The sequence below is a fragment of the Molothrus aeneus genome, chromosome Z (assembly GCF_037042795.1).
Source record: "Molothrus aeneus isolate 106 chromosome Z, BPBGC_Maene_1.0, whole genome shotgun sequence".
Classification (NCBI taxonomy): Eukaryota; Metazoa; Chordata; class Aves; order Passeriformes; family Icteridae; genus Molothrus; species Molothrus aeneus.
The window spans coordinates 47,664,281-47,687,722 of NC_089680.1; the positions used below are offsets into that span (position 1 = coordinate 47,664,281).

At 41.0% G+C, this 23,442-nt stretch overlaps 1 protein-coding gene across 1 annotated transcript in view; it reads left to right on the forward strand.

The window, feature by feature from the left end:
* Positions 1-285: 285 nt before the first annotated feature.
* Positions 286-23,442, forward strand: part of SHB (SH2 domain containing adaptor protein B) — a 57,551-nt gene continuing 34,394 nt past the window's right edge. Inside the window, exons 1-2 of the mRNA XM_066569628.1 lie at positions 286-940; positions 13,636-13,753. Of these exons, the coding sequence (XP_066425725.1) occupies positions 353-940; positions 13,636-13,753 (706 nt within the window). The 5' untranslated portion in view covers positions 286-352. The remainder of the gene's footprint in view (positions 941-13,635; positions 13,754-23,442) is intronic.

A 23,442-nucleotide genomic window follows, 5' to 3' on the forward strand; every position in this document is an offset into this window, starting at 1 on the left:
CCCGCATGCAGATGCGTCCCCCGCCTCTCCGGTGCGTGCTGAGGTCAGGCTGGGCTGCGCTGCCAGCGCGGAGCAGCGGGGTTGAGGTCGCGGCAGACCCGGAGCCGCGGGGGCGGGCGCGGAGCTACGGCGAGTGCCTGGCTCGGGCCGGGAGCGGCTCCCTCCCGCCGGGAAGCCGGAGGGCTCGGCGGGGCCCTTCCAGCCGCTGGCAGCGGGCGAGCGGGGAGTGCGCGGAGCGGGGCGCCCGGCCCGCCCCGCCGACCCGCTCCTCCATGCGGGCGGCGAGCGGGGCTAGGGCGCGGGGCGCCGGGGGCAGCGCGCAGCGGTGCTGAGGTCGCGACCGGGAGAGACGATGGCCAAATGGCTGAATAAGTACTTCAGCCTGGGCAATAGCAAGACCAAGAGCCCTCCGCAGCCCCCGCGGCCCGACTACCGGGAGAAGCGCAACGGTGCCGGCAGCGCGCCCCGCCCCGAGGGGCTGCCGCACCTCCACCTCCACCACCACCACACCTCGCCCGGCTTTTCGCGCCGCCGTCCGCGCGACGACACCAGCGACCTGCTCCGCGCCTATCGCGCCCAGAAGGACCGCGACTTCGAGGACCCCTACAGCGGGCCCGGCTCGTCCCTGCGCAAGCTGCGCGCCATGTGCCGCCCGGACTACTCGGCGCCCGAGGACCTGGGCGAGGGAGCCCTCAAGGCTTCCTCCTCCTCCTCCTCATCGTCGTGCTGCGCCACGCCTCCCACCACCGGGTCCCCGCACCTCTTCCGCAGCCACAGCGAGCGCCGCCCGGCGACGCCACCCGACGTGAAGTACATCTCCCCCAAGCACCGGCTGATCAAGGTGGAGAGCGGCGGCGGAGGCGGCGACGGCGCGGGCAAGAAGCTCAACAAGGGCTCCAAGCAGCCGACGGTTGCTGCCCCCTCTGCCATGAAAGATAAAGTAAGTGTTGTGCTCCTGTTCCTGCCCCTGTAGGCTAGGTGGTAGGGCTGGGGCTACGTCAGGCCCTGGAAGGACTTTTGGCGAGGGGACTAGCTACTGTCCATCTGGAGTTGCCTCTGTTCTCAGCCATCCTTCATTGGGTGGCCTGGCCCTCTTTAATGCTTTAGGTCATGCGGGGCATGTGCAGGGGTAGCACGTGAAGTGATGGTGCCTTGTCCTTATGGCTTCAAGCTCACTTTCCTTGTGATGGGATACGTTCCCAGGTGTGTCTGGCCCTCCTTTGAGGCACAGTTCACTGCCAGCCTCATGATGGGTACCAAGGCTCTTGTTGTGACCCTGCAGAACAGGGTATGAATCGTTAGGGGGATGCTTGGGGAGTGCTAGAGGCCCTTGAAAAGCCTTGTGCTTGTGACCCCAAGCTGAGGCCTCAGCGCCACTGCGTGTGGTATTGGACAGTCATATATAAAAATTAAACTGGTTTTATGGAGAGGATTTGTCATTTGCTTATTTATAAACTTCTTACCTCCTAGTTCAGTGTTAAAGGTGGTTCAAAGTCCTGTGTTACAATGGCAGGGCAACTTCATGATAGCTGTGTTTCCAACTGGTTTGTAGCTGAAGCAAATTCCATAGCTACTTGCCCTGTTGCAAACGTTATCCTGTCTTTTACTGGTCATTCTCTTCAAATTTTAACAAAACATTCTAGACACAACACTGGAAAGTACTGGCCTTGGGAACTCAAGTTAGAGAGGGCATAGCATTAATTGTTTTTTAAGAACACATCCTCCTGCCTGTGTTGGTCTGGGGAGTATAGTTCAGTTTCTCTCATGTATTGGAAATAAATGTTTCTCTATTTTGTTAATTGGCATTTTCAACTCCAGGATAATAGTGACATCACAGGAATTTCAGGTATGTTCTGAATGTTATCAGTCTAAATGATCTCTGTGTACATGTTTAAATATGTAACATGATTGCATTGCCACACTTCCATGACAACTTGATAAATTATATCTGTCCAGGTGGAATTCCAAAGAAATCTGCTTGTGATGGTGATGATATAGGGTGAAAAATCTAGGATTTATTCTGTTGTCTTAGTTGGTGTTCCTGACTGGAAGCAACGTTTTTTGTGGAAGTGATTGATTAAAGGCTAGCATCTCACTATGTTTTCCTCTATATGTTAGAATCTATTCAGTCTTCTCTAAATTTCCTACATTGGTATTAGGTATCCTCTTTTAGGGAACGCCTTTCAGCAAAAACAAGTGCTTGGGGCCGAATGTATTTTTTCTTTTTTTAAAAGCTCTGTTCAATTTTAGACCCTACTGAAGCAATTTTTATCAGGAAATACGTATTTGTTGCTAGGTAACGTGCTGCTTTGTAATGGTCATAAGTCTGGATGCTGATCCCAAGCCCTTGTTGCAGGTTTTGAAACTTGTAGGCAAAAATTCTCATATTTAGCGGTTTTTTTCCAATTATTGAGAGAGAAAACTATATGTGACAAGCGGGAAATCTGAATGTATCTGAGAAAAGCCAACTGTGGCTGCCTGCAACAGCATTTTTATGCAACATAGCTTGCCTTTTGTTCAATTGTGTTAGTTTATCCCAGCAATGGATGTGAAATCTCATTTATTTCGCAGCCCCAAAATGTAGAGTTTGACAGGTGAACTTGGCAAGTAGTGGGCCAGCAAGGAACTGCTTCTCTTCTACACCTGTGATTCACTGAGGAAGAAAAATTGGCAATTTTAGTTAACTGAGTGTCTGTAGTTCATTAGCGAACAAAGCAATTGAAAATAAACTTCTCTAAGATATAAGAAGACAGTAAAGATGGAATAAAACCCCCCAAAGCTAGAGGTCTGCTGTTCATAAGAATTCACAGACATGCTAAAAACATTTTAAAAACTGGGTTTTTTATGCTGTGTGTAAGATAGCATAAGCTGGTAAACAGTTTAGGAATAAAAAAAATAAATAAGGGCCATATAGTTCTGTCTTCACAGTAGTATGTTAGTGTTTAATGATCCAGTAATGCCTGTTAAAAATGTTTGTGTTTCATTCCAGCATCACTGTTTCAGTGTTTTGGCGGTGTTTTTTTTTTTCTGAATTCATTTACAAGGATAGAATGCTGTTTTCCTTTATGTGTTGATGGAGAAGTGAGAAGCAGGGGTTTCAGCAAATTCAGTGAGCAATTTTATATCTTCTGTGATTTGTCATCAGTAAAGAATTGGATGAAAATCTCAGTTTTGTGTCATACTTGAAAGAGTTACTGGAATGGGAAGGGGATTCATGGAGGTGCTTGTTTGGTGTGGCTACTTATAAAGGGCAAATGTCAAAGTACAGAGAGTGGCAGATTGGTTAGCTGAAAATCCCAGAGGAAAAGAAAAATTGTAAACTAGCTGATTCAGGGAGTAAAGGGGATGGAGATTTAAAGTGGTGGCAGACATGATTATATTATGTAAGATTTTAGACAAAGGCTGGTAAAGTAGCCAGAGAGATATAATCTATCTGGGATTCAGGAAGTTTTGATATGTAGCAGTGGAAATATCAATTAAAGCTGAAGCAGACAAACCCAAATTGCCACGCACCTTTTAGTAGTGAGGTGACTAACCTCTACAACAGATGCAGTGAGAGTCATCATTTCCAGATGTCTTTGAATTCAAATTGTTGGGTGGATTTTTTTTTTTTTTAATTGTGTAGGTAATACAATTAGGTGGGTTTGGGGACTTAAACTGTGGTGTTTACCTTCAGACAAGGGAGAGCAGGGTGTGCTACAATTAATGGCTGAAGCAGTTCGGGTCCTCCAGTATGGTGGATAAGGAAATTATTGGCTTCCATCTTTAGTGCTGGCTTGTGAGAGCTTAAGTTATTTGCTTGCAACAAAGAAGCTAGGGAGTTTGGGCAAGTTGAAACAACGTGTGGTTTTATTCTGGATCAATCTAGCATCTCCTGTATTTGTGTAAGCATAAACACAAGACTTTGTTTAAGACCAGCTCACTAGGCAAACCACTTGTGAACGGAGATTAAAAGAAATAAGCTGAAATCTTTCTGAGTTATTATCTTCTATCTGGATTTACACACACTTGGTGTGTGTAAATCCATGACATAAAAACTGAGGGGGAAGTGTCTGTGTGAAAGAATACTTCAGATATGTTTTCACCTATTATGTATTTGAACCTAACCATTTCTCTGCCAGGTTTAGCAGCTGAAGAACCTGGGATATTTCCCAAAAACAGCTGCATCATACTTCATCACAGGAAGTTCTTAAGATGTAAGCCTGGGTTCGTAGCTCATTGTCCTTTAAAAGACATTTATTTCATAATGAGCAGCGTTTTGCGCTATCTCTGTTCAGTGGAGACAGAACAATGTAACAATTCTTTATATTGAATTCAGAAGACACTGCAAGTTGCAAGATCCATTTCCACAGGTGTTAAAGAAATTTTTGACATTAATCTCCCTTCTTTATTAGATAGGTTTGTTGGCACAGGTCAGTTATGCTATCTGGTAGTGCCTCAACACAGGGACTCTGAACAAATAAATCCCTAGGCAATTATACACTTACAAACCAAACTCCCTATCCCTCACATGACAGTCTGGACAAACAGCAGCATTGGGGTCTGGGGTCTTCTTACTTCTGGTTTTCTGGTTTGTTACCAATTGCTTGCTGTATGTTTAGTTGGTTCTGCCATCCTTGTTGTAATATGGTTGTTGCAGTCCATAAGCTGTGATCTATTATTTTTTAAATAATATTTAAAATGCTAGTTTTGTCCAGTTTAATTATTATTAATGTACATATTGTTCTCTCCAGCCTGTACTATAATCTCTGTTCAACTTAGACAACATAACCTTATAGTTCCAATAAAGTTCAACCTACAGCCTAACAATTCTAGCTATTTTTGTCAAGCAAGCACTCAGCTACTTTCAAATAGTACAAAATTTTGAATGGCAAGACAGGATGTGTCTGATGCAGTAGAGAATAACTTGATTCTGCACAGTCAGAGTCGATCTAGTGCAAAATCATGTGAATGTTGTGCAGCAGCAGCAATCAACCAGGCAACTGTTCAGGACAGCAGAGCTGCTGACTTTATGTACAAAGTTCTGAAAACACTATCTATGCATAAGAAACACATGCCTTTGCAGTAGACTAGCAAAGTAGTGTACCTTTTTGAACTTCTGACATCTTGCATAAAAGTGATTAGACTCTGTACAACATTATTAAGATCTTTATATTATTAAAACACTGTTTTAGGTTTGAGCAGATGCTTGTCTTATTTTTGTATATGGAAAGTCTATATTTTATTTGATCTTTAAACTGAGAATAAGTCGTGCATTTAAAAGAATCTTGCAGCTGGTATTTCAAGGTGAAATACTGAGAAAACACTTGAAAGATGTCTAAACAGTGTTGGGTTTATTTGTATCAGAGAATATTATTTCTAGAGATCGTAAACTACAAATGTAACTCAGTGTCTTATTCCCATGTTTCATCCATTGCAGCAGAGTTCCAAGCTGCCTCTCCATATGGTTGGTTCTGAAATAATCCTCCTCTCTACATGTGGTTCCCATTGTTATATGGCTCTGTCTTTGAGTGAAAGCAAAAAAATAGTCATGGCTGCTGGTTGTGCATTAACTGCTTAGGCAAGGCCATACATAAGGGCAGGAAATTATAGTTTTTCTGCGTATCTATGTTGTTACAGGGCAGCTATAATGCAACTAGAAATGCAATTTTTTCTCATATGTCAGTCTTATGATTAAGGGACTACAGCAGTCTTGCGAAGAGGAGGATATTTAGATACAGCCTGAGACTTTGGAGTCTTGGCTTCAGAACTTTTTTGGAATGATGTGGTAGGCTGTTCAGTTACGAGTATGCTTGGCATCTGCACTGTATGCACTGCTTGGAACGCTCATGGCTTTGGAAGCTATCCAAATTGTCAGACTTCTGGGCACAAAGAGATACAAGCAGAGAGAGACGATCAGGAAAGAGTATGAAGGAGTTGGATGACGTGGAAATTTAAGAAGGGAGTGGTAGACTTCTGGAAGAATGTATCATGTGTATGTCTTTGCAGTAAGCATCTCAACTCCATTGTAAGAAAGTTCCTCAGATACTGCCTTTGAACAAGGGACTGGACTTGCTGTTCTGCTACAACACTGGGGTCACCGTAAATGCAGCTTTCTTACTACTGCATGATAGCACACATGTTACCTGTAGACTTTCCTTCAAAACTGTCCAGATGAGGATAGACTACAAGTACTACATTATTTTACATATCCAACTTTATGTAAACTTGCACACCAACTGTTAGCATTAGACTGTTGTAATGTGTATGTGGCAGTAAAACCTTCTATAGGCTAAATAAGGTTATGCGATTTACTATGATTCAAAGGGCATTCTAACTCTAAATGAGAAATTAGGAACAGCAAAAATTGTATGGGAATTCAAGTAAGTATTTTAGCCTGATTAATGAGGAGAAAGGATCTAGAAAAGAAAAAGATGAAGCTGTGTTTCTCTTTTTAAACATTAGGTTTGCATGTAATCTTGTAGTTTGCTATCTGATCTTGTGGCCAGTTTACCATTTTATTTGCTTGGATCACTGAAGAAGTGTCTAGTTTTATAAGATTCTTTGCTCTCCAAGCTCACTGACAATGGTGTAAGAGATATGTTTGTGTCTCTAAACACCTTTGTATATGTCCTTGCTTGTGCTAACCACTGCCTGGTGGCAAACAATTTGGTTTGACTTTTTACTCCTTTGCTGTCCTGTGTCATTGTGGTTGTATCCTAAACTAACAGTATGGTAGGCATGGTTTGGAAGTGGAGGAAGTGATATGAGACTAAGCAGTTGAAACAGCATAATGGTGGATTCTAGCAAGAGATAGGAAAAGACTGTGGTGAAGATCTTCCTGGGTAGGCCGTTGTTTTTGTAAATGTTACTGTTAGACAGTCTATTTGCAAGGAAACAGACATAAGGTGTGGTTTTGGAGTAGTTGTGCATTGTCCAGGAAGTGTGGAAAATTGTTTAATTGTTTTACAAAATATATTCTCCTAATGACATAAAAGGGGTACAATTTTTTTAAGCTTTTTTTAAAAAACTTTGTTTTCTAAAGAGAACAATATATCTTAATTTTTCTGCTTGTCTTTCCTTCAACAACTCTTAGATCTACTGAAAAATCCTCAAAGCTGTATTTTCAGATTTAAAATACTTTAATGGATGGGTCAAGGAAGCACTTGTTTCTTTCTGAGGGAAAAGGTACAAATGCATTTTTAAACTTTGAGCAGGAAGTGCTGCATTGCCTGCCATGTGAAGAGTGGTCTGCATTGCCCTTTGTGAAGCAGTGACACATATGGGATAGCAGGGGACTTCAGTTACTGCCTGGGAATAGAGGAGAGAAATGGAGGGCAAGAAGGCAAGAGCTGTTATTTGTATCAACTTATTAGCAGTTCAGTTCTGTCCCTGTGAGTGTGTGGACTTATAAAAATTGAACAACAATTCACCTTCACTGAGCACCAAACCTTGTATGTGGAAGAATATTGAAATCCTGTTATTAAAAACTGGGGGTTTTTCCCCCAGCACCGCACTATCAATTCACAACTCTCTGAGAAATTTAGGCACCACATTCCCTAATTTGTGTTTCAATTACCTTTTAGATGAGATCTGTCATTCTTTGGAAGTCACCGCTATGAATGAGGTCTGTGATTCCTTCTGGGGTCAGAGCTAGTGTTGGTCTTTCTTAATACCCAAATTTAGGACTAGGAGGAAAAGCTCTTTATACATTTTATCTGTAGGGTAGTCCTCTAGAATCATACCCTAAATTTCTGACTTGGTAGCAAGGTATTAAATGCCCTTGATTTATTTTTCCTGATACTTTCAGGAATCCGACCATGTACAGATCACTCTATTAGCATGTTTTCCAAGGCTGTGAAATTTATTTTTAATAAAAAGTGGTCCTTGGGATACAGGGAGGGTTATCCAACAGGTTCTTGAATTCAGTGCTTCATAGAAGAAAAGTGGAAGTCTTTATTAATCTGGAAAATAAATCAAGACCAAACTTCACAGTCCTGCTGTATGCAGGCTGAGCTTTGTCCAGGTTTCAACAGCCAGAGATGTCTAGTTGCCTGAATTTTACATGAAAATATAATTATTTAGGAAACATCTGCTTAGGGCATGTTTGGGATGTGAGACCTGGAGGTTCCTTGGGGTCAAAGAGAAAAATCTGGCATTTGTCAAAAATATCATGTTGTGAAAAAGCCCCTAACATACCCCTGCAAAAAATCTGCAACCAGTACAACACAACACCAACCAAACAAAATAACAACACAACTGTCCCCATTTAATATTGTTAATCACTGTTGGCCACCATGATGATTAGATGGATAGAGCACCTCTCGTATGAGGAAAGGCTGAGGGAACTGGGGTAGTTCAGCTGGGAGAAGAGAAGGCTTTGGGGTCACCTAAATGGAGCCTTCCACTATCTGCGGGGAGCCTACAAGAAATCTGGAGAGGGACTTTTTTACAAGGGCATATAGTGACAGAGCAAGGGAGAATGGCTTCAAAATGAAAGAAGATTTACATTACAGTTTAGGAAGAAGTTCTTTACTGTGAAGGTGGTGAGGCCCAGGTTGCCCAGAGAAGGTGTGGATGCCCCATCCCTGGGAGTGTACAAGGCCAGGTTGGATGGGGCTCTGAGCAGCCTGGTCTATCTAAAGGCATCCCTGTCCATAGCAGAGGGGTTGGAACAAGATGATCTTTAAGGTTCTATCCAACCCAGGCCATTCTGTGATAATTTAGAGTGACTTCTACTGTAGCTAGGGACTAGTCTTTTGTGAATACAAATTCTCAGAGAGGTTTAAGAATTTTCATTACATTGTGTTAAATGTGTTAACTGTGGTGTTTCAGAGATATATTCACAGTTTTTAAGTGCCCTTGTCTTCTGTATCTTTGCTGATAGACACATGCTGTTATCTGCGATATTGGTGGGCTCAATTGCAACTCACAGGAGTTGAAAGAGGAATATATGGTCTGCCATTATACAGTTATTTAAGTATGTGCCTGCCCATGGCAAGGAGTTTGGAACTAGAGAATCTTTAAGGTCCATTCCAACCCAAACCATTCTATTATTTAATACTGATAATATAATAATATATATTATTTAATAAAAGAAATCTTTAAAGTAAATGTCCCCTAATAAATTCCCCAAAGGCCTGGTGGACAGGAAAAGTATTTTAGATTTTTTGCTACGTGTTGTTTATTATAATTTCTCTTGGATTCTTCTAGAACAGTGTGTCCTTAATCACAATAGCCTCTAAATTAGTGAAATAGCTAACAGTTCTGTGCTGATGTTGGTGTTTTAAAGATAGCTTGATCTTCTGCATTTCTGTTCAATTAAAAAAAGAGATTACCTCTATTTTTTCAGAGTGGTGAGTTCTCATTTGTTTCCTTCTTTTTCATTCCCTTGAAAATGTTTGGTTTAGTCAGATAGAGACACCTGTGAAATTATGCACTTAGGTGTGTTCTTTGGTTTCTTCCTGTGGCTGCATATGCAGATTATGCTTTTGTATGCAAATACTCATTTAAACTTGTGTTTAATATGATAATATTTGTCAGACTTTTTTTAAGACTGTAGAAGAACAAAGACTATGCATCAACAGTGAAGCTTGCAACTTAGTTAATATACAATAGAAGGATAAACCAACCGCAATTTCAGCTTATATGTAATTTTCTGGGAGGTGGAGTGATTATTGGGCTTTTGATCTTGTATCTGCTGATGAACTTTTTAGCTAGAGTTATGGTTTTTAATTTGTCAACTTGTCTGGTAACTGAGCTGTACTCTTTTTCTCTATCTTCTGATTTTTAACTAGCAACCTGCAAGGAAGAGCCCCTGTGAGTGTTCTTTAAATGGTTTTTGACTTCTTTTAATAACTGTACTTTTATTTATGTGTTAAAGTTTCTTTTGCTTGATGTTACTGATGCCTCGAAGTACTACATCTACATATATACAAAAATAGAAAATAGTATCATGTACGTATGGGATGTCATAGAACAGGCTTGAATAGAGCAGGAATCAGTAGTTGTAGGAGCTCCTAGTCCACACTCAGAATGTAGATCTCACATTCTCTCAAGAGATAAGCCATAGGTCTTTGACAATAACCCTGACAAATGCAACTGATTTTGACGTTAATTTGGAATCTGGATGACTGCCTTCTGGGGATTCCTGATAGCTGTGTTTTCATTTTGACAGACTGGACCTGTGAGGAAGGTGGCTGGATTTGGCAGAGCAGGGAGCCAAATTAAATATGTCCTGCTCCAAAGGTCATCCTCTGCGTATGAATGCTGTCTTTAGCTGTGCATAGAAAATTTCAACATGTTGCCATTCCTCTGATTATGTCCAGGGTAGATGTGGCAAGTACAGCATTAGATCCTGGATAATCTAACTAGCTGAGACTTCTAGGAGGGATGCATTGGTAGACATGCATTGGTGGATGCTGTCCATTATCTTCTACCTCCTGTCCAGTGTTTGTCAGTCAGTAACATGAAAGATCAGTTTGGAGACCAGTCAAACAAGTTTAGCCATTTGCCTTCGAAGTGCACTAAATCAAAGCTGTGGAAGGGGCACTGCATGCAGGCCCTGACCTGAGATCTCCTGTGCTCGCCTTGGCCTCTGGACTGTAGAAAACAAATGCCTGACTGAGACCAGTTTGCTGGGCAGTGGTTGAAAGGTTGTTGGGAGAAATATAAACAAACAAAATGCCTCTTTCTGGAAAGCTAATGAGCTCTGATGAACACAGGAGCACATTGGTTGTCGCAAGACCTGCTCCTACATGCCTGTGGGGAAGAGGTGACAGCATGGTGTTCTCACAGTGGATCTTCCCCATGTGGCACGGAGGTGATCAAGATAATGATCTGCAGAGCCCCCACTGCATATGCAAGGCATGTACCTGTGATATTTGTTTAACATTGGAACGCTTTTTCTTTCTCAGGATAGCATGAAAGCAGTATGAGAAGAGTGTATTAATACCATCTGTCATGAAGCAAGTGTTTTGTTTAACTAGAAAATTCATGTACTCAGAACCTTCTATTTCATCAAAAGTTTTTGTCTATACTTTGTCTACCAAGCATGGAGGCTTGGAAGGTGAGCTCATTAAGCTAAAAGTAGCTTATGTGGAGATGGCAAAAAGACTTGCAGAGTAGGAACTCTTTTTCTGCTTGAGATCTCTGAAAACAGGAAAAATAATCCTCTGAAATAGGGTTGTCAAAAGCAGTTCAGACATTTACAGTAAGTATGTTATAATAAAACCGGCAGTCATACTCATTTGAGGATTTTTTTGAAAGAAGTAGAAATACTTGAGACTTCCTAGAAGTGGAGAATTTATAGCTGTTAGCAAGTATAGAAGAAATCAAATTCTGGCACTGGCCAGCTGCTACATCTAGGATGAGAATTACTGAATTTTAGTATATATGGAAACAGTAACAGTCAGCTGGGGAGTCCTCTGACAGCTCAGCATTGTAAATCCACTTGTAATAAGATATACAGTTCCAGGAATGGTAAAGCAGATTGCTCCTTCTGCCTGAGTGCTGAAAAGTGGGTTTGGTATTTGCTGTGAAAGGGTGTTGTTTAGGTTGGAGGTTTTTGGGTGGCTTTTTTTTGGGGGGGGAGGTGGGGGGGGTCTTGTTTGACAGCATCTTTTATGTATAATTTTCCTCCTAGTATACTTTGGGCAAATGAAGAAGAAGAAATGTCAAATAGCTGTGCTAAGTCTGCTTTCTGTTTTGTGTTCTAGTACAGTTATGCAAAGGATTGGCAAGTACTATGTGTCAACATTTGCAAAGGAGAGCAGCACAGAGCAATGCAACCACCTAGCAGCTCTTGACAGGCTCGGGCAGAAGGCAACATGGATGGCATTTCAGCTGCATCACTTTTGGAAATAAAACTGCCCTTGTGACTAGGAGAAATTACTACGTGATACACGTTGTCCTCTTTGTCTCAAGGGTGTGCAGCTGCTGTCACTTGATTTGCTCCTTGGGCATATGTTGCCAGACAGGGGGGAGGGGACTTTTCCCCTTTGTGTTAACTGTTTTTAGAAATAATGAGGGAGTAATTTTGGACACCAAGTGAAAGAAAGAATTATGTTTTCCTCTCTTGATGATCCATGTCAGTCTGGTGATTTCTGGTCAAAAAAAAAGCTTCCAGTCACTTTCAGCTCTGAGTGGAGGAAAACACAAAAAACCCATAATTAAAACGTCAGTCTTGGTAGTAAAATAAGCAAAATAAGTAGTATAAAATTGCTATGTGCCAGTGTTACGGGGCCTGAGTAATGACTCTGAAGTGTGTTAGATGTTTTGTTTCCTAATCTTAAAGGAGATCTGTCTTTCCTAATAGAGTGCTCATTTATTCCATGGCATTCGTGCAGGTGTTTGATCTGTGAATACTTGTGTGTCCTGTTTTTCTTCTCTGACTGGTGGGATATGCTGGCAGCAGGAGACAGAAGCAGATGCAGCCTCAGTCTCTCAGCTGGCAGTATAATCCTGGTTCTTTGTTGAAAATATTGAAACTGTTGGTTTCAATATAGCACTGTGCTGTAACTCTTACTAGTGCTTGTCTTAAAAATGTGAAGTAACTCATTTGAAAAATCCCTTGTAAATAAAGTAAGCAGTCAGGGCAAAACCCTTTAGGCTTGCCTTGCTTTGAGTGATGAGTTGGATAGGGTGATCTCTTGTGGTTCTCTCCCATCTGAATAATCTTATGGTTTCATAGGGATTCTGATGTTGAAGCCTGCCTCTGCCTGCTTTTGTTTGCTTCAGACTGTTTTGCCTGCTGTAGATTCTATCTCTGTGCTCTGCAGTATTTCTCATAGGAGGATTTCTGCCTTTGTCCCAGTCCGCTTGTCGCATCCCAGAAACAAAGATTAGCTCTACCACTTCAATTATAGGGAGGAATGATTCCTGTGACTTCAATTGACTGATAAAAAAACCCATAGATAGGTCCTACACAGCATACAATGATTTTGCAGTTGTTAGGAAAGCAGAGTAATGTAAGGTCAAGTGTGAGATTTTCAAACCTTGAGATTTTTTTAGTCTCCTAGTGGAGAAGAAAATGTCTTCTGACAGATAATTTCTTTTTGTTATCTTTTGTCTCAGTTCACAAAATATAAATAAAATAATGTTCCTTTGAGCGAAAGAATGGCACAGATGGTTTTGGGGGTTTTGTGTCTTGTTTTTTTCAAGACGTAAAATTAAAAGGCTTCTTATTAATGCAGTGAAAAGGGTAGCTTTAGAATATTTATTTTAAAAGTTTCTAGGATTATTTTCAGTTGTAGTTCGTAAACCTTAAAAGCAGAGGAGATGAAGTATGTGCAAGGGAAGAAGGGAAGGAATTTTTTTTTCCTGAATATTAGCAGACTTCTCTGATAAGATTTGCACTGGATTGAAGTTGCTGACTGGTTGGCTCTTTCTAATCTTGTGCTAGTCAAAAATCTTTTTGACATGGAGTCTGCCTTCATGAGGTTTCTGGTATAAATAGGCGCACACTTGTATTTCAGTACCATTTAGTAACTAATCTGTGGCAATTGCGTATTTATCCTCTGAACCAAGACTGTACTTGGAAGATGGCATAGGATGCAGCCGAGTGAAGGTGTTTTTATTTGCTGATAGGATGTCATTGCCTTCTGCTTTGCACATCTCACTGGAGACTTTAGTAACAGGCTCCTTCCTGTCTTTCAGGTAATGATAGCTGATGACTACTCAGATCCGTTTGATGCCAAAAGTGAATTGAACAGAATGGGAAAAGGGGAGAACACCGGCTATATGGAGCCGTACGAAGCCCAGAGAATAATGGCTGGTAAGAAAAGGCAGTTGCACGTGTGAGCTCCAGTTGCATGGCAGTTCACATGCATATTATAGCTGCTGTGAAAGAGAAATGTCCTTTGGCATGGAAAACCATGTTTCTGAAGATGCTTAGGTAGGCAGCAGCAAATGCCATTTGCAGTGCCAGAAGCACTGCATTTTCCTGCATATGCCTTTATACCTAAAAATACTGCTCTGTACCTCGCTTTTAAATGTAGAAGTTTTGTACTGTCAGGTGATAAGATGAAAAAATAAGCGCAATGGGAGTTGGAGTGTGTATTCCTCTTCTCGGCAATGTGAAGGCTGTCATCTGTGTATGTGGGTGAGATGGCCAAAGCATGACATTGTGTTATTCCACTTAAAAACAGTTGAACAGCTTGCTAATGGACTTCTTTCCTCAATCAGATTTTCCTCAATCAGATTGGACTTCTTGGTGTTGGAGGAGGGCTGCAGATCTACATCTTTCTGTAATTTCTTTCCTTCCTTGCTTCTCTGATGTTTTTTTATCAACAGTCAAAATGAGACACTATAGGATGCCTGTGAGCCTTTAATTGCTCTTCCTGATAGTGTTCTTCCTTTTCTGTTATGTAGGAAAATGGTTAGTGGTGATGTTGTTGTATGCCTTTGAACTATTTAAATCTCTGGTACCAGCAGTGTGCAACTCTATTTTTTCTGTGTATTTTCTTTATCAGAATCAATATCCTACTTGTTGGCTGAGCAGTCTGTAAAATGTTCTGAGGTATTGGGCCATATGTTTTTAATTTGTGATGATTTGACCAGTCAATACATATGTTTGTGCAGATCAAATGTACATTTCTTGGATTTGTACAGCAGGTCCTTTTTTTCTCGTTTTGCGGTATAAGTCAGTCTTGTGCCCAGTTAAGTTGATTGTATGCTTTCCTTTTCTATTGGCAGCTCCTGTTTTGGGCCCTCAGGAAAGATTAATCAGTGGGGGAAGATGAGGCTGTTGGATGCAAAGATCCTTTTTTCATGCAAGTGTTCCTATTTTTCTTTTCTTAAAGCATTTCTGAAGAGAGACACAGGAAATGACATGGAAACAGTTCTTTGGAAGTTTTCAGTACCTTATAGAAGGGCTGGGAGCTGTTACTTCTCATTAGTGTAAATCTATTAATTTTAAGTCAAGGAATTTCTCAGAAAATCATATTAGTCCAAATAATTTCTTGCTCTTTATACAGCAGTGGTGAGCACTTTTAATTTAAATTATTAAGCTTATAGTGCATTGGCTTGTTTCTTCCTGCATTTAGGACTGGAGTTTCTTCTCTCTTCTTTTCAGATTAGTCATAACAAATGAGATATTTAGTTGGACGATACTGGATGGCTTATCTGCAGAAAGGGACAGTAGGTTCATGAGCCATTGCAATTACAAGACATCCTTTTGCCTAATTGGTACTTGGTGCAACTGATAAGCTGTTATATCTGCTCCATGTCATTATAAAGGAAACATGAGGAGGTCTTCAAGATTCTAAAGACACTTTTGAAAATAGGGTTTAATTGATTATAATGATAGAGCAAATGTTCTCTATGTTGAATATTCATGTGACTGAGCAAGTAGAAGATGATTGATATACCTGTGAAGATATTTTGTGTTTTGAGATCTGGGTATTTAGTTTCCAGTCATCTTGTCCTAATGTGGATAGAGAAGGTCTCCCCATAAACCTCCATGGCATCAGGCTATGTTGACTGTATTCAAGCACATAGTTTTATGTGTGGGGATTTTGTAATTGCTCAGGTACTGCCTTTGCACTTTACTTGATGAATGAAAATCCAAAGGCATCTTGTTGGAGAATTTTTAAATGTTCTGTTTATACTTACTGAGTGAGTTCTATTATGTACCTGCTGCTACTGAAGAAGACCTTTTGACTGAAGTTTGACTTGCCTCAAAATATTTACAGCTTTGTTACATTTGTTAGTTTTGTTATCTGATGTTCTTCTATTCATCAGATCACAAAACTAACAAATGCCATCAGATGGCTATCCGTTTAGCCTGACTAATCTGATTAAATCCTTCTGATTGCATTTAAAGTGGCTTAATCCTAGAGAGCACAAATTTGCATAATCCAGCGGAATGCACTGTAGGAGAGATAGAAAATAAAACAGTTTTTTATCAGTTATTCCATGTTTACTGGTGTACCTTAACTCTTGAACTCTGGGGACCCAGTGTAAGGGTCGTTGAAATATGACCCTAAAACTTTTGTGCATGCTATGTGTTCTTTGAGTTAGTAGAGGATTAGGCAAAAGCAGGTGTCCATATGAAATAAGACCTTGTGATTTCAAGATGAGAAAGTAAGCTTATATCTGAATAGAAATGTATGATGTCTGAAGTAAGTAGTATTTTAATTCAGAGTTTATCCTTTCTTCCTAAAAGTTCTGTGGTCTTGCAGTTGTCAGGCAGTTTGTTCTGAGCTGATGTTTAATTTAAAAGAATAGGCAGTCCCTGAGTTGATTTACTTCAATTAATTATTGAAATAAATAATTTTATCTGTTCCCATGCTGTCTGTGGTTAGAATTGGGTTCTGTCAGGCTTGAAGTTTCTTCTGCTGATAGTGCTCCCCAAAAATCTGCAGATTTGTGGTTGTGATGACTGGAAAAAAGGGCAACCTTTATGACAAGGTTTAGAAGGACTTCTCAAGGAAAGACTTGACCTGAGGCCAAAGTAGAATGTGTTGACAACATGATAAATGCATGTTGATAAGAAGCTATCATCTTTTGTCAGCTGAACACATCTGCTGTGGTATTGCCATTCCTATGTGTCTGTCTTTGTCTTCAGGAAATCCATGCCAGAGGTTCATAGAGTATCCCTGGCAATCCAGTTCCTGAAGTGCTATGTGGTGGGAATCTCAGCTTGGCTGGGTGTGCATGCAAAGCCACAGCAACAGTTGTTGCATCTTTGCCTTGACCACAACCTCTCTGGAGATTTCATGTCCCAGAGTAACTACATGAGTATATAGGAAGTTCTCTGTGGTATATGATGTGAAGTATCCTGGACTATGCATGGAATTGGCTGAAGATTCTGGACTGGCTGCTACCAAGCATGCAGTGACAGCAAATAGAGATAGCTGATTTCTAAGGATCCTGAGTAGTAGGTGGACCTTACTTCTCCCCTGGCATCAGTTTGTAGCTGCTGCAGTGGCATGTGGTCTGTCACAGAAACAAGCCTGTGCTGCTTTACCTAGGCTGTAGCCAAGCATCACTGCTTGGATCAGGTGTAGTATGTTCTTCATGCTTGAGAGAGAGCTCTGCAGAGAAGCAGTGGCTGGAGATGCTGCATTTGAACATTCAAAAAGTGAATGGCTGAGATACTGTCAGGTCAGAGTGCTGGTGATCATAATATCCAGGCCTCTCTGTCATCCATTTCTCTCAGGGAATGCTAGGAGACGAGAAGTTATTTCCACTTGAGTATTTACTCTCATCAGCCTGCGCTGAATGTCAAATCCTGAAGAAGTGTCTGTTTTCTGTGGTAATCCCTTACCTGAGAGGAGAGAGGTTTCCTTAGTTCATGGATATGACTATGGCAATGGTTGGGGAAAATGTGTGCATTTTTTTCACCTTAAAATCCCCTAAAAGTCAGAAGGCCCTGTTCCAGCCTTACAGCCATGCCTTTCCTCTTTCTCCTGACAGCTGTGCATGTTGACATAACTCTTCCAGGCATCTCTGCCTCTCAGAAAGAATTAACACTAGTCCTCAAATTGCATGAAACATTTGCCATCAAATGCCAGATCAAGGCTACCTATACCACAGCCTTCTGTGTGCTGCATCATGGAGTGCATCTAAAACTTGCCTTTGGAGAAGGATCCAATTTTAGATCATCATTCAAATGGAGATATGCTGATAGGCAAATTGTTGCACAAACATTGTGTTATTTTAAGGTATGATAAGGAATACTGCCTTTAGAGATTGAGATAATATAATAAACTGCATCTGTTGTCCTACTTGGCGCTTGGATTTGAAGAGAGCATCTTGCTTCCAAAAGGAGATATTTTATGCCCTGTGTAACTTCTAAAGTTACCCTCATCAGAACAACTTATGATCTCTTGAGTATGAAGCCCCTAGCATGATACATACTATAATATATAATTCAGCTTACTCAAACCACCATAAAATTAAGGTCATTTTAAGTCTCAAAATAATTTGAAACATAATGAAAAATGGCTGGGTAAGGGGCAGGGATGTTTGGTGAGAGAGGAAGTAGAAAGCATTATTGGGATATGAGGCCTACCCTGAGAAAAGTGTGTTGGCAAAATCTCTTCTCTTTTTTTCTGGATCAGGAATTGTATCTTCTGTTCTGTAGAATGGTCAGGGAAGGAGAAATTAAGCCCTTGAATTAGAGCAGTGATTTGAAAGGCGAGATAAGCATGCGGTGCATCAGTGCCCTGATTACTTAGAGATCTAGGAATGCCTCAGGTCTATGCCCTGGTAGTCTTGATGTACATCACGTTTTTCCTTTGCTTTTATAGATATGACCTAGGACTGTGCCAGAGACATCAGCCTCTTTATGAAGTTCTGGCCTCTAGTTCATGCATCTGCCTCAATGTGGTAGCCAGGGAGAAAACACTCTTCTTGTGTCTCATAATTCAGAAGATTTAAATGGGTAGCATTACTGCAAACAGTTGATTTCCTTGAGATGTAACGTACGATGTGGTATTCCTCATGGAGCAAATGCTATGTTATGTGCAGACTTAAAAAGGCTGCCATAGCACTATGGATAAAACATACACTGTGCCTCTGTTCTGATCTGGGTAACTTGAGAAGTTCCTCAGGGCATAAAAGATCTCCTTTTGGACAGTCAAAGTAGGTGTTACAGGAGGAAAGAATTCAATTTGTTATTGATGTATTTCTCACAAGAGTCTAGTCACACAATTGTCCTGGGGACTGGACATGTTAGATCTTGTAAGTGGGATGTGCCAACCCATGAGATTAGGGAAAGTGCTCACTGTGCATTTGGTGAGTCTGAAATTGACACAAAAGCATGCCGCCACTACTTCTTGAACATTGGAAAATCTAAGTCATGAAAAGGCTTCTGGCCATAAATGGAAATCTGAATTCAAGTTTCAAACTGAAAAGATAAGCTTGTATGCATGCTCCAGGGTTAGGTGAGTGATGTAGCAGAAGGATCTGTGTACTGGACTGAAGACCTGGAGAATCCCTAGAGCTTTTCCTAGGGATTCTCTAGAGCATTAGAATCATGGTACAGAGATACTTGTTTTCTTGCCTGTGTTGTTCAATGCTTTCATCAACCTGAGCAATTACATATTAGCAAAAGTGAGCACAAACTAAGGGAAGTGTGTGATGAGGAAGGACAGGATTCTCATCTAGAGGGGCTTTAATGCATGTGAGCATTTTGTCAACAGAAGCTCTTTTAAAATTAAATGAGGGGTTATTAGAGAGAATTCCAAAAGAAAAATCACAGCTTTGTTCATAGGCTCACAATATTAGCATCCTCTTCTTTTCTTCTTTTTCTTTGTATTTATCATCCTGTCTCCATATGCATCATCCTGGCTCTACCATAGAACAGCAGTGAACAAGTCTAACTAGCTCATACTTAGAGATTTTGTGCTGGGCTTCTTTCTCTGAGGATGCAGAAAGCTGAGACTCCTCTATAGGTGCAGACAGTGCTAGAAGAGTAAATGCCTTCTTGCACTTCACTACTTCCTTCTAGGGACTGAGGTAAGAGTCCATAGCTGCATCACAATGGAATCTCTAATGCATGACAGGCGGCCTAGCAAAAACAGTGCACCTGCCTTAACTGGGAGCTTCCCATGGACATGCTGGGAGAAGTAGCTCAGTCTTCATGCAAGCTATCACAGAAATGCTGGGAATATGGAGAAAACAGCATTCCCATGAACCTGGACCTACTTCAAAAGGTCTTGGGTGTCAGTTTCCCTTGTAACTAGAAAGGCTGTCTTTTTGTTCAGACATGTAACTTCATCTGAATAGTCACTAGAGCACATTGGTGGTGAGTCAGATCTTGTAAAATTCTTTACCAGGTGGCCTCTGGCATGTTGCTTGTTGGCACCGGGTTTGCAACTGCAAATAATATAAGAAAAGCAATGATAACTACTTTGATAAAGGCTTTGATTATGATGCCTGGATTAGCACGTACAGATGGGAAGTTTAGGAAGAATATTTTTGGCTTATTGAAAATCACTAAGCCTAGCAAGCTAACCAGATCTCTAAGCACTGTAGTGGCTCTGTGTAAGATTTGCTGTCTGTCTGTACTTGAGCATGGCAGACAGCTGTAGTGAGCACAGGAGAAGCAGTGTATTTGTCCACTAAGCTCAACAGCTGGCATCATTTTCAAAAAGCTTTAAGCTCCTTCTTTTGTTCCTACATTTATGTGTTTCAAGTCTAATTCTCTTTGAGGGTCTAACAATAGGCTAGCCATGACTGGAAATGAGCCCCAAATGAGAATCAATCCATTGTGAATTCTTCATTAGCACTATTATCATCCGGTTTCCAGATGATGTGAATAGACCACATGATGGTCATTCTAGTAAAAAAATTAAGATTTTTATTTTTACCTTTAAAAGTCTAGAAAAGTGCAAGGTAACACTTCACTCTTGAAATTTAATGCGCATGTGCTCTCATCTCAACATTTGCAATGTGGAGAGCCACTGGGTAGGATTTGAAGATCAGCAGCACACCAAAGTAAGTTTGTGATTGATAAGAAGATGATTTTATTTGGTGTTGGGAGTTTCCTTTGGAGCAGCACTGGAAATCTTGGGGAGCTCTTCCTAGAAGTGACAAAGGAGGAATGTCCGATGTGTTCTGAGCATTCCCATCATTTGGAGCATAGTGCTAGTGTTACTGTCACCTGCTGCCATCCTGTAGTGCAAAACTCCCTACAGCTTGTGAGAAGTGAGGACATATGCTCTGAACAGCTGTGCTTCTTCTTTAAAGTATGCTAGATGCAATTTTAATTAGAAACCTCCTGGGCTTCAGCATCTATTTCAAATTGTTTCTTACTTAATTTGGAATTTGGACAGACATTCCATCGGGCAATGATTTAAGGGAAAGAAATTGTCTAAGAACAATTACAGAAGAGAACGTCTTCCTTGGCATTAGGTCTAAAGTGCACGAATTGAGTGATGTTTGAAATAGTGCTGGACCTGCTTCAACACAAGTCCTTGCGTTCTCTGAGCAAAGCAGCGTGCTGTGAAACCCTACCAGTTTAGAAGCATGTCCAGTTGCCAGGATCATCAGTACTTCTCTTCCTGTCTTCATGAGCACTTGTACCCCATGAGTGACTGTGAGAAGATAAAGCCAGAAAGGGGAGAACCTAGTTTCTCATGTAGTGAGAGACTGTGATGTGCAGTGGTTGCTGCAGCTGGGTGCATCACTGGGCTGGAAACCAGCTGTGCATAAAATTAATACAATTTCTTTATGTATAAAGATGTTTCCTCCCTAGAAAGATTTAAGGTGGTCTCTCTAATGTTTAATACTACAAGTTTAATTTAATGTTGGTTTTGTTTGTGTTTCTACACCTTCATCTTGCACTTTTGATTTGATATAGTTTGGAAATGGACTAAATGTGAAACTTGAATCACAAGCCTGAATAAAAATTGAGATTTTCACAGTTTCTTGACTCTTGTTCTCATTAAGACAAAAGTTTATGCCCAAAATAATGGAAACAAGATGTCTAGAACTTTGGAAATGTACATCAGAATTATAGTAAACTATCTGAGGATGCATGTTGAAGGACTGTAACTTCATTCATTCAATTTCCTTGCTCACTGTCTGATGAACGTGTACTTGCATAAAAAGCAAGGTGAAGGAATGGATGTTTGGGAAAAAGAAACCAATGAGGTCAAGATGCTATTTAACCTTTGCCTGCAATCTGGAAGACTGGTGTTGGCAAAAAAGCAGTCATTTCGAGACACTTTCGATGAAGATGGTTAGTTCAACAAAACCTATCTGCTTTCCTAATATAAGCAACGTGTGTAATGTATGCAGGTGCTTTTTCCTTTGTGCCTACCTGTGCTTTGCATGCAGTGTTGCCTGTGGCATAGGGAGTTAGATTTGTGTTTCTTAATATGCTGCTTTGATTCTGTGTCTGTTTTCACCTGCCTTCTACTCCATCCTTCTCATTCCCAGATAAGTTTCACGATTTTGGACTGTTCTTCTTAAGAACAATGATACTTTTAATATAGGATGTGAATTGCCTGTCCTTTCAAGACAGCAATGCTTCTGGCAGCAGTTTGAGTAGCACTGAGGTCTCTGTTGTCAAAGAGGATCTTTAATTGTAGCACTCCAGCAGCTGAGTCTTGGAAATATGAAAAAGAGAACTGTGACCCTAAAGTGAAAACAATTCAGTCAATTGGAATATTGGTATTCTTTTGGTTACAAAGGTGAAAGAGCTAGTGTTTTTTCATTTTGTGTCCTGCTGATCTGTTCAAATCCTTTACATCTCCCTCCCACCTCCCCTCTACCCTCCTCTCCCCAACTCTTACCCTCTAGTACCATGTATGTTTAATTTGAAGGTGTCTCACTTCTCTGGTCATCTATTTCATCTTGGTACAAAGGATTCTCTTAGGTAGAACATGCCTGAATGAGAAAGTATATGGACATGAAGGGATCCTCTGCCTGCCCTGTAGAGATTGGTGTGAGTTGTATAAACCCTTAAATTGGATAAAGTAAATAAAAAATGAAATTGTTCTGCATTTTCCCTTGTAATCAGACCTCTGTAGACTGTGATTCCTTCTGATTTAATCAGTGTTCCATCTGTTCTTTCCATGTCTGGAAAGGCTTAGAGACAGTGAACACAAACTGAAATAACAGGTTCATTGAATACAGAGGGGGAAAAAAAAATCTCACTATGAGGACAGTCAGATTGTGGAGAAGGTTGCCTAGTGAGATTTTTGTAGTCTCTGTCTTCAGAATTTTTCAGGACTGGACTGAGAAACCAGAATGTGAGTAACCTTGTCTGACTCTGTAGCTAAAACCTGCTTTGAGTTGTACATTGAACAAGATTGCTTCCACTTCCTGAGATTTTGTTTAACCTAGCTTATTTTATGATCCTGCAACTGATTTGTAAAAGTGAGAAGTGGCTGTGAGAGTCAGCATATCCCAGACTTGATTGCTGGAACCCATGTTTGTTTAGTCTCAGTTGATTTCCAGCTTCATACCATGACAGTATGTTCCCAATACTGATCCTTTTAAACTTTATCTCTGGGAAGACCAGACAGGTGACTGTGAGGCACAAGGACACAGTCTGCTGAGATGTAGCTTGAGCAGGGGCTCATGCACAAATACTCTGGTTTTGTGGAGGTAACCCTAGAAGGGCAGACTCCATGCTGAAAGCATGCTGTTGAAGCAAGGAAGTCTGACTCCTGACAGCTGTTCACTATCAGTTTGTGGGGGGGATGGAGCAGAGGCTGAACAGATGGGTTTCCAGACTGCGCTCAGCCTGTACGTGCACTTCTGGACTCTGTTGGCAGGAATTGTGCTTGCTTTCCAGGTGGAGGTTATGATGGAAGCATAGGTGACTGATGCCATTGTGCCCACAGCAAAGGAGCACTGTAAACTCATTTTTGGTCTGACTGGGAGAAGTGCTATTTTATTAGATAGGGGGACATCAGAGGTACATCTTGCCAGCATATCAGCTCTCAATCTTCTCAAGCTGGTGCCAGCTCTATTGCTTCTTGCAACATGGCTCAAAAGCAGAAT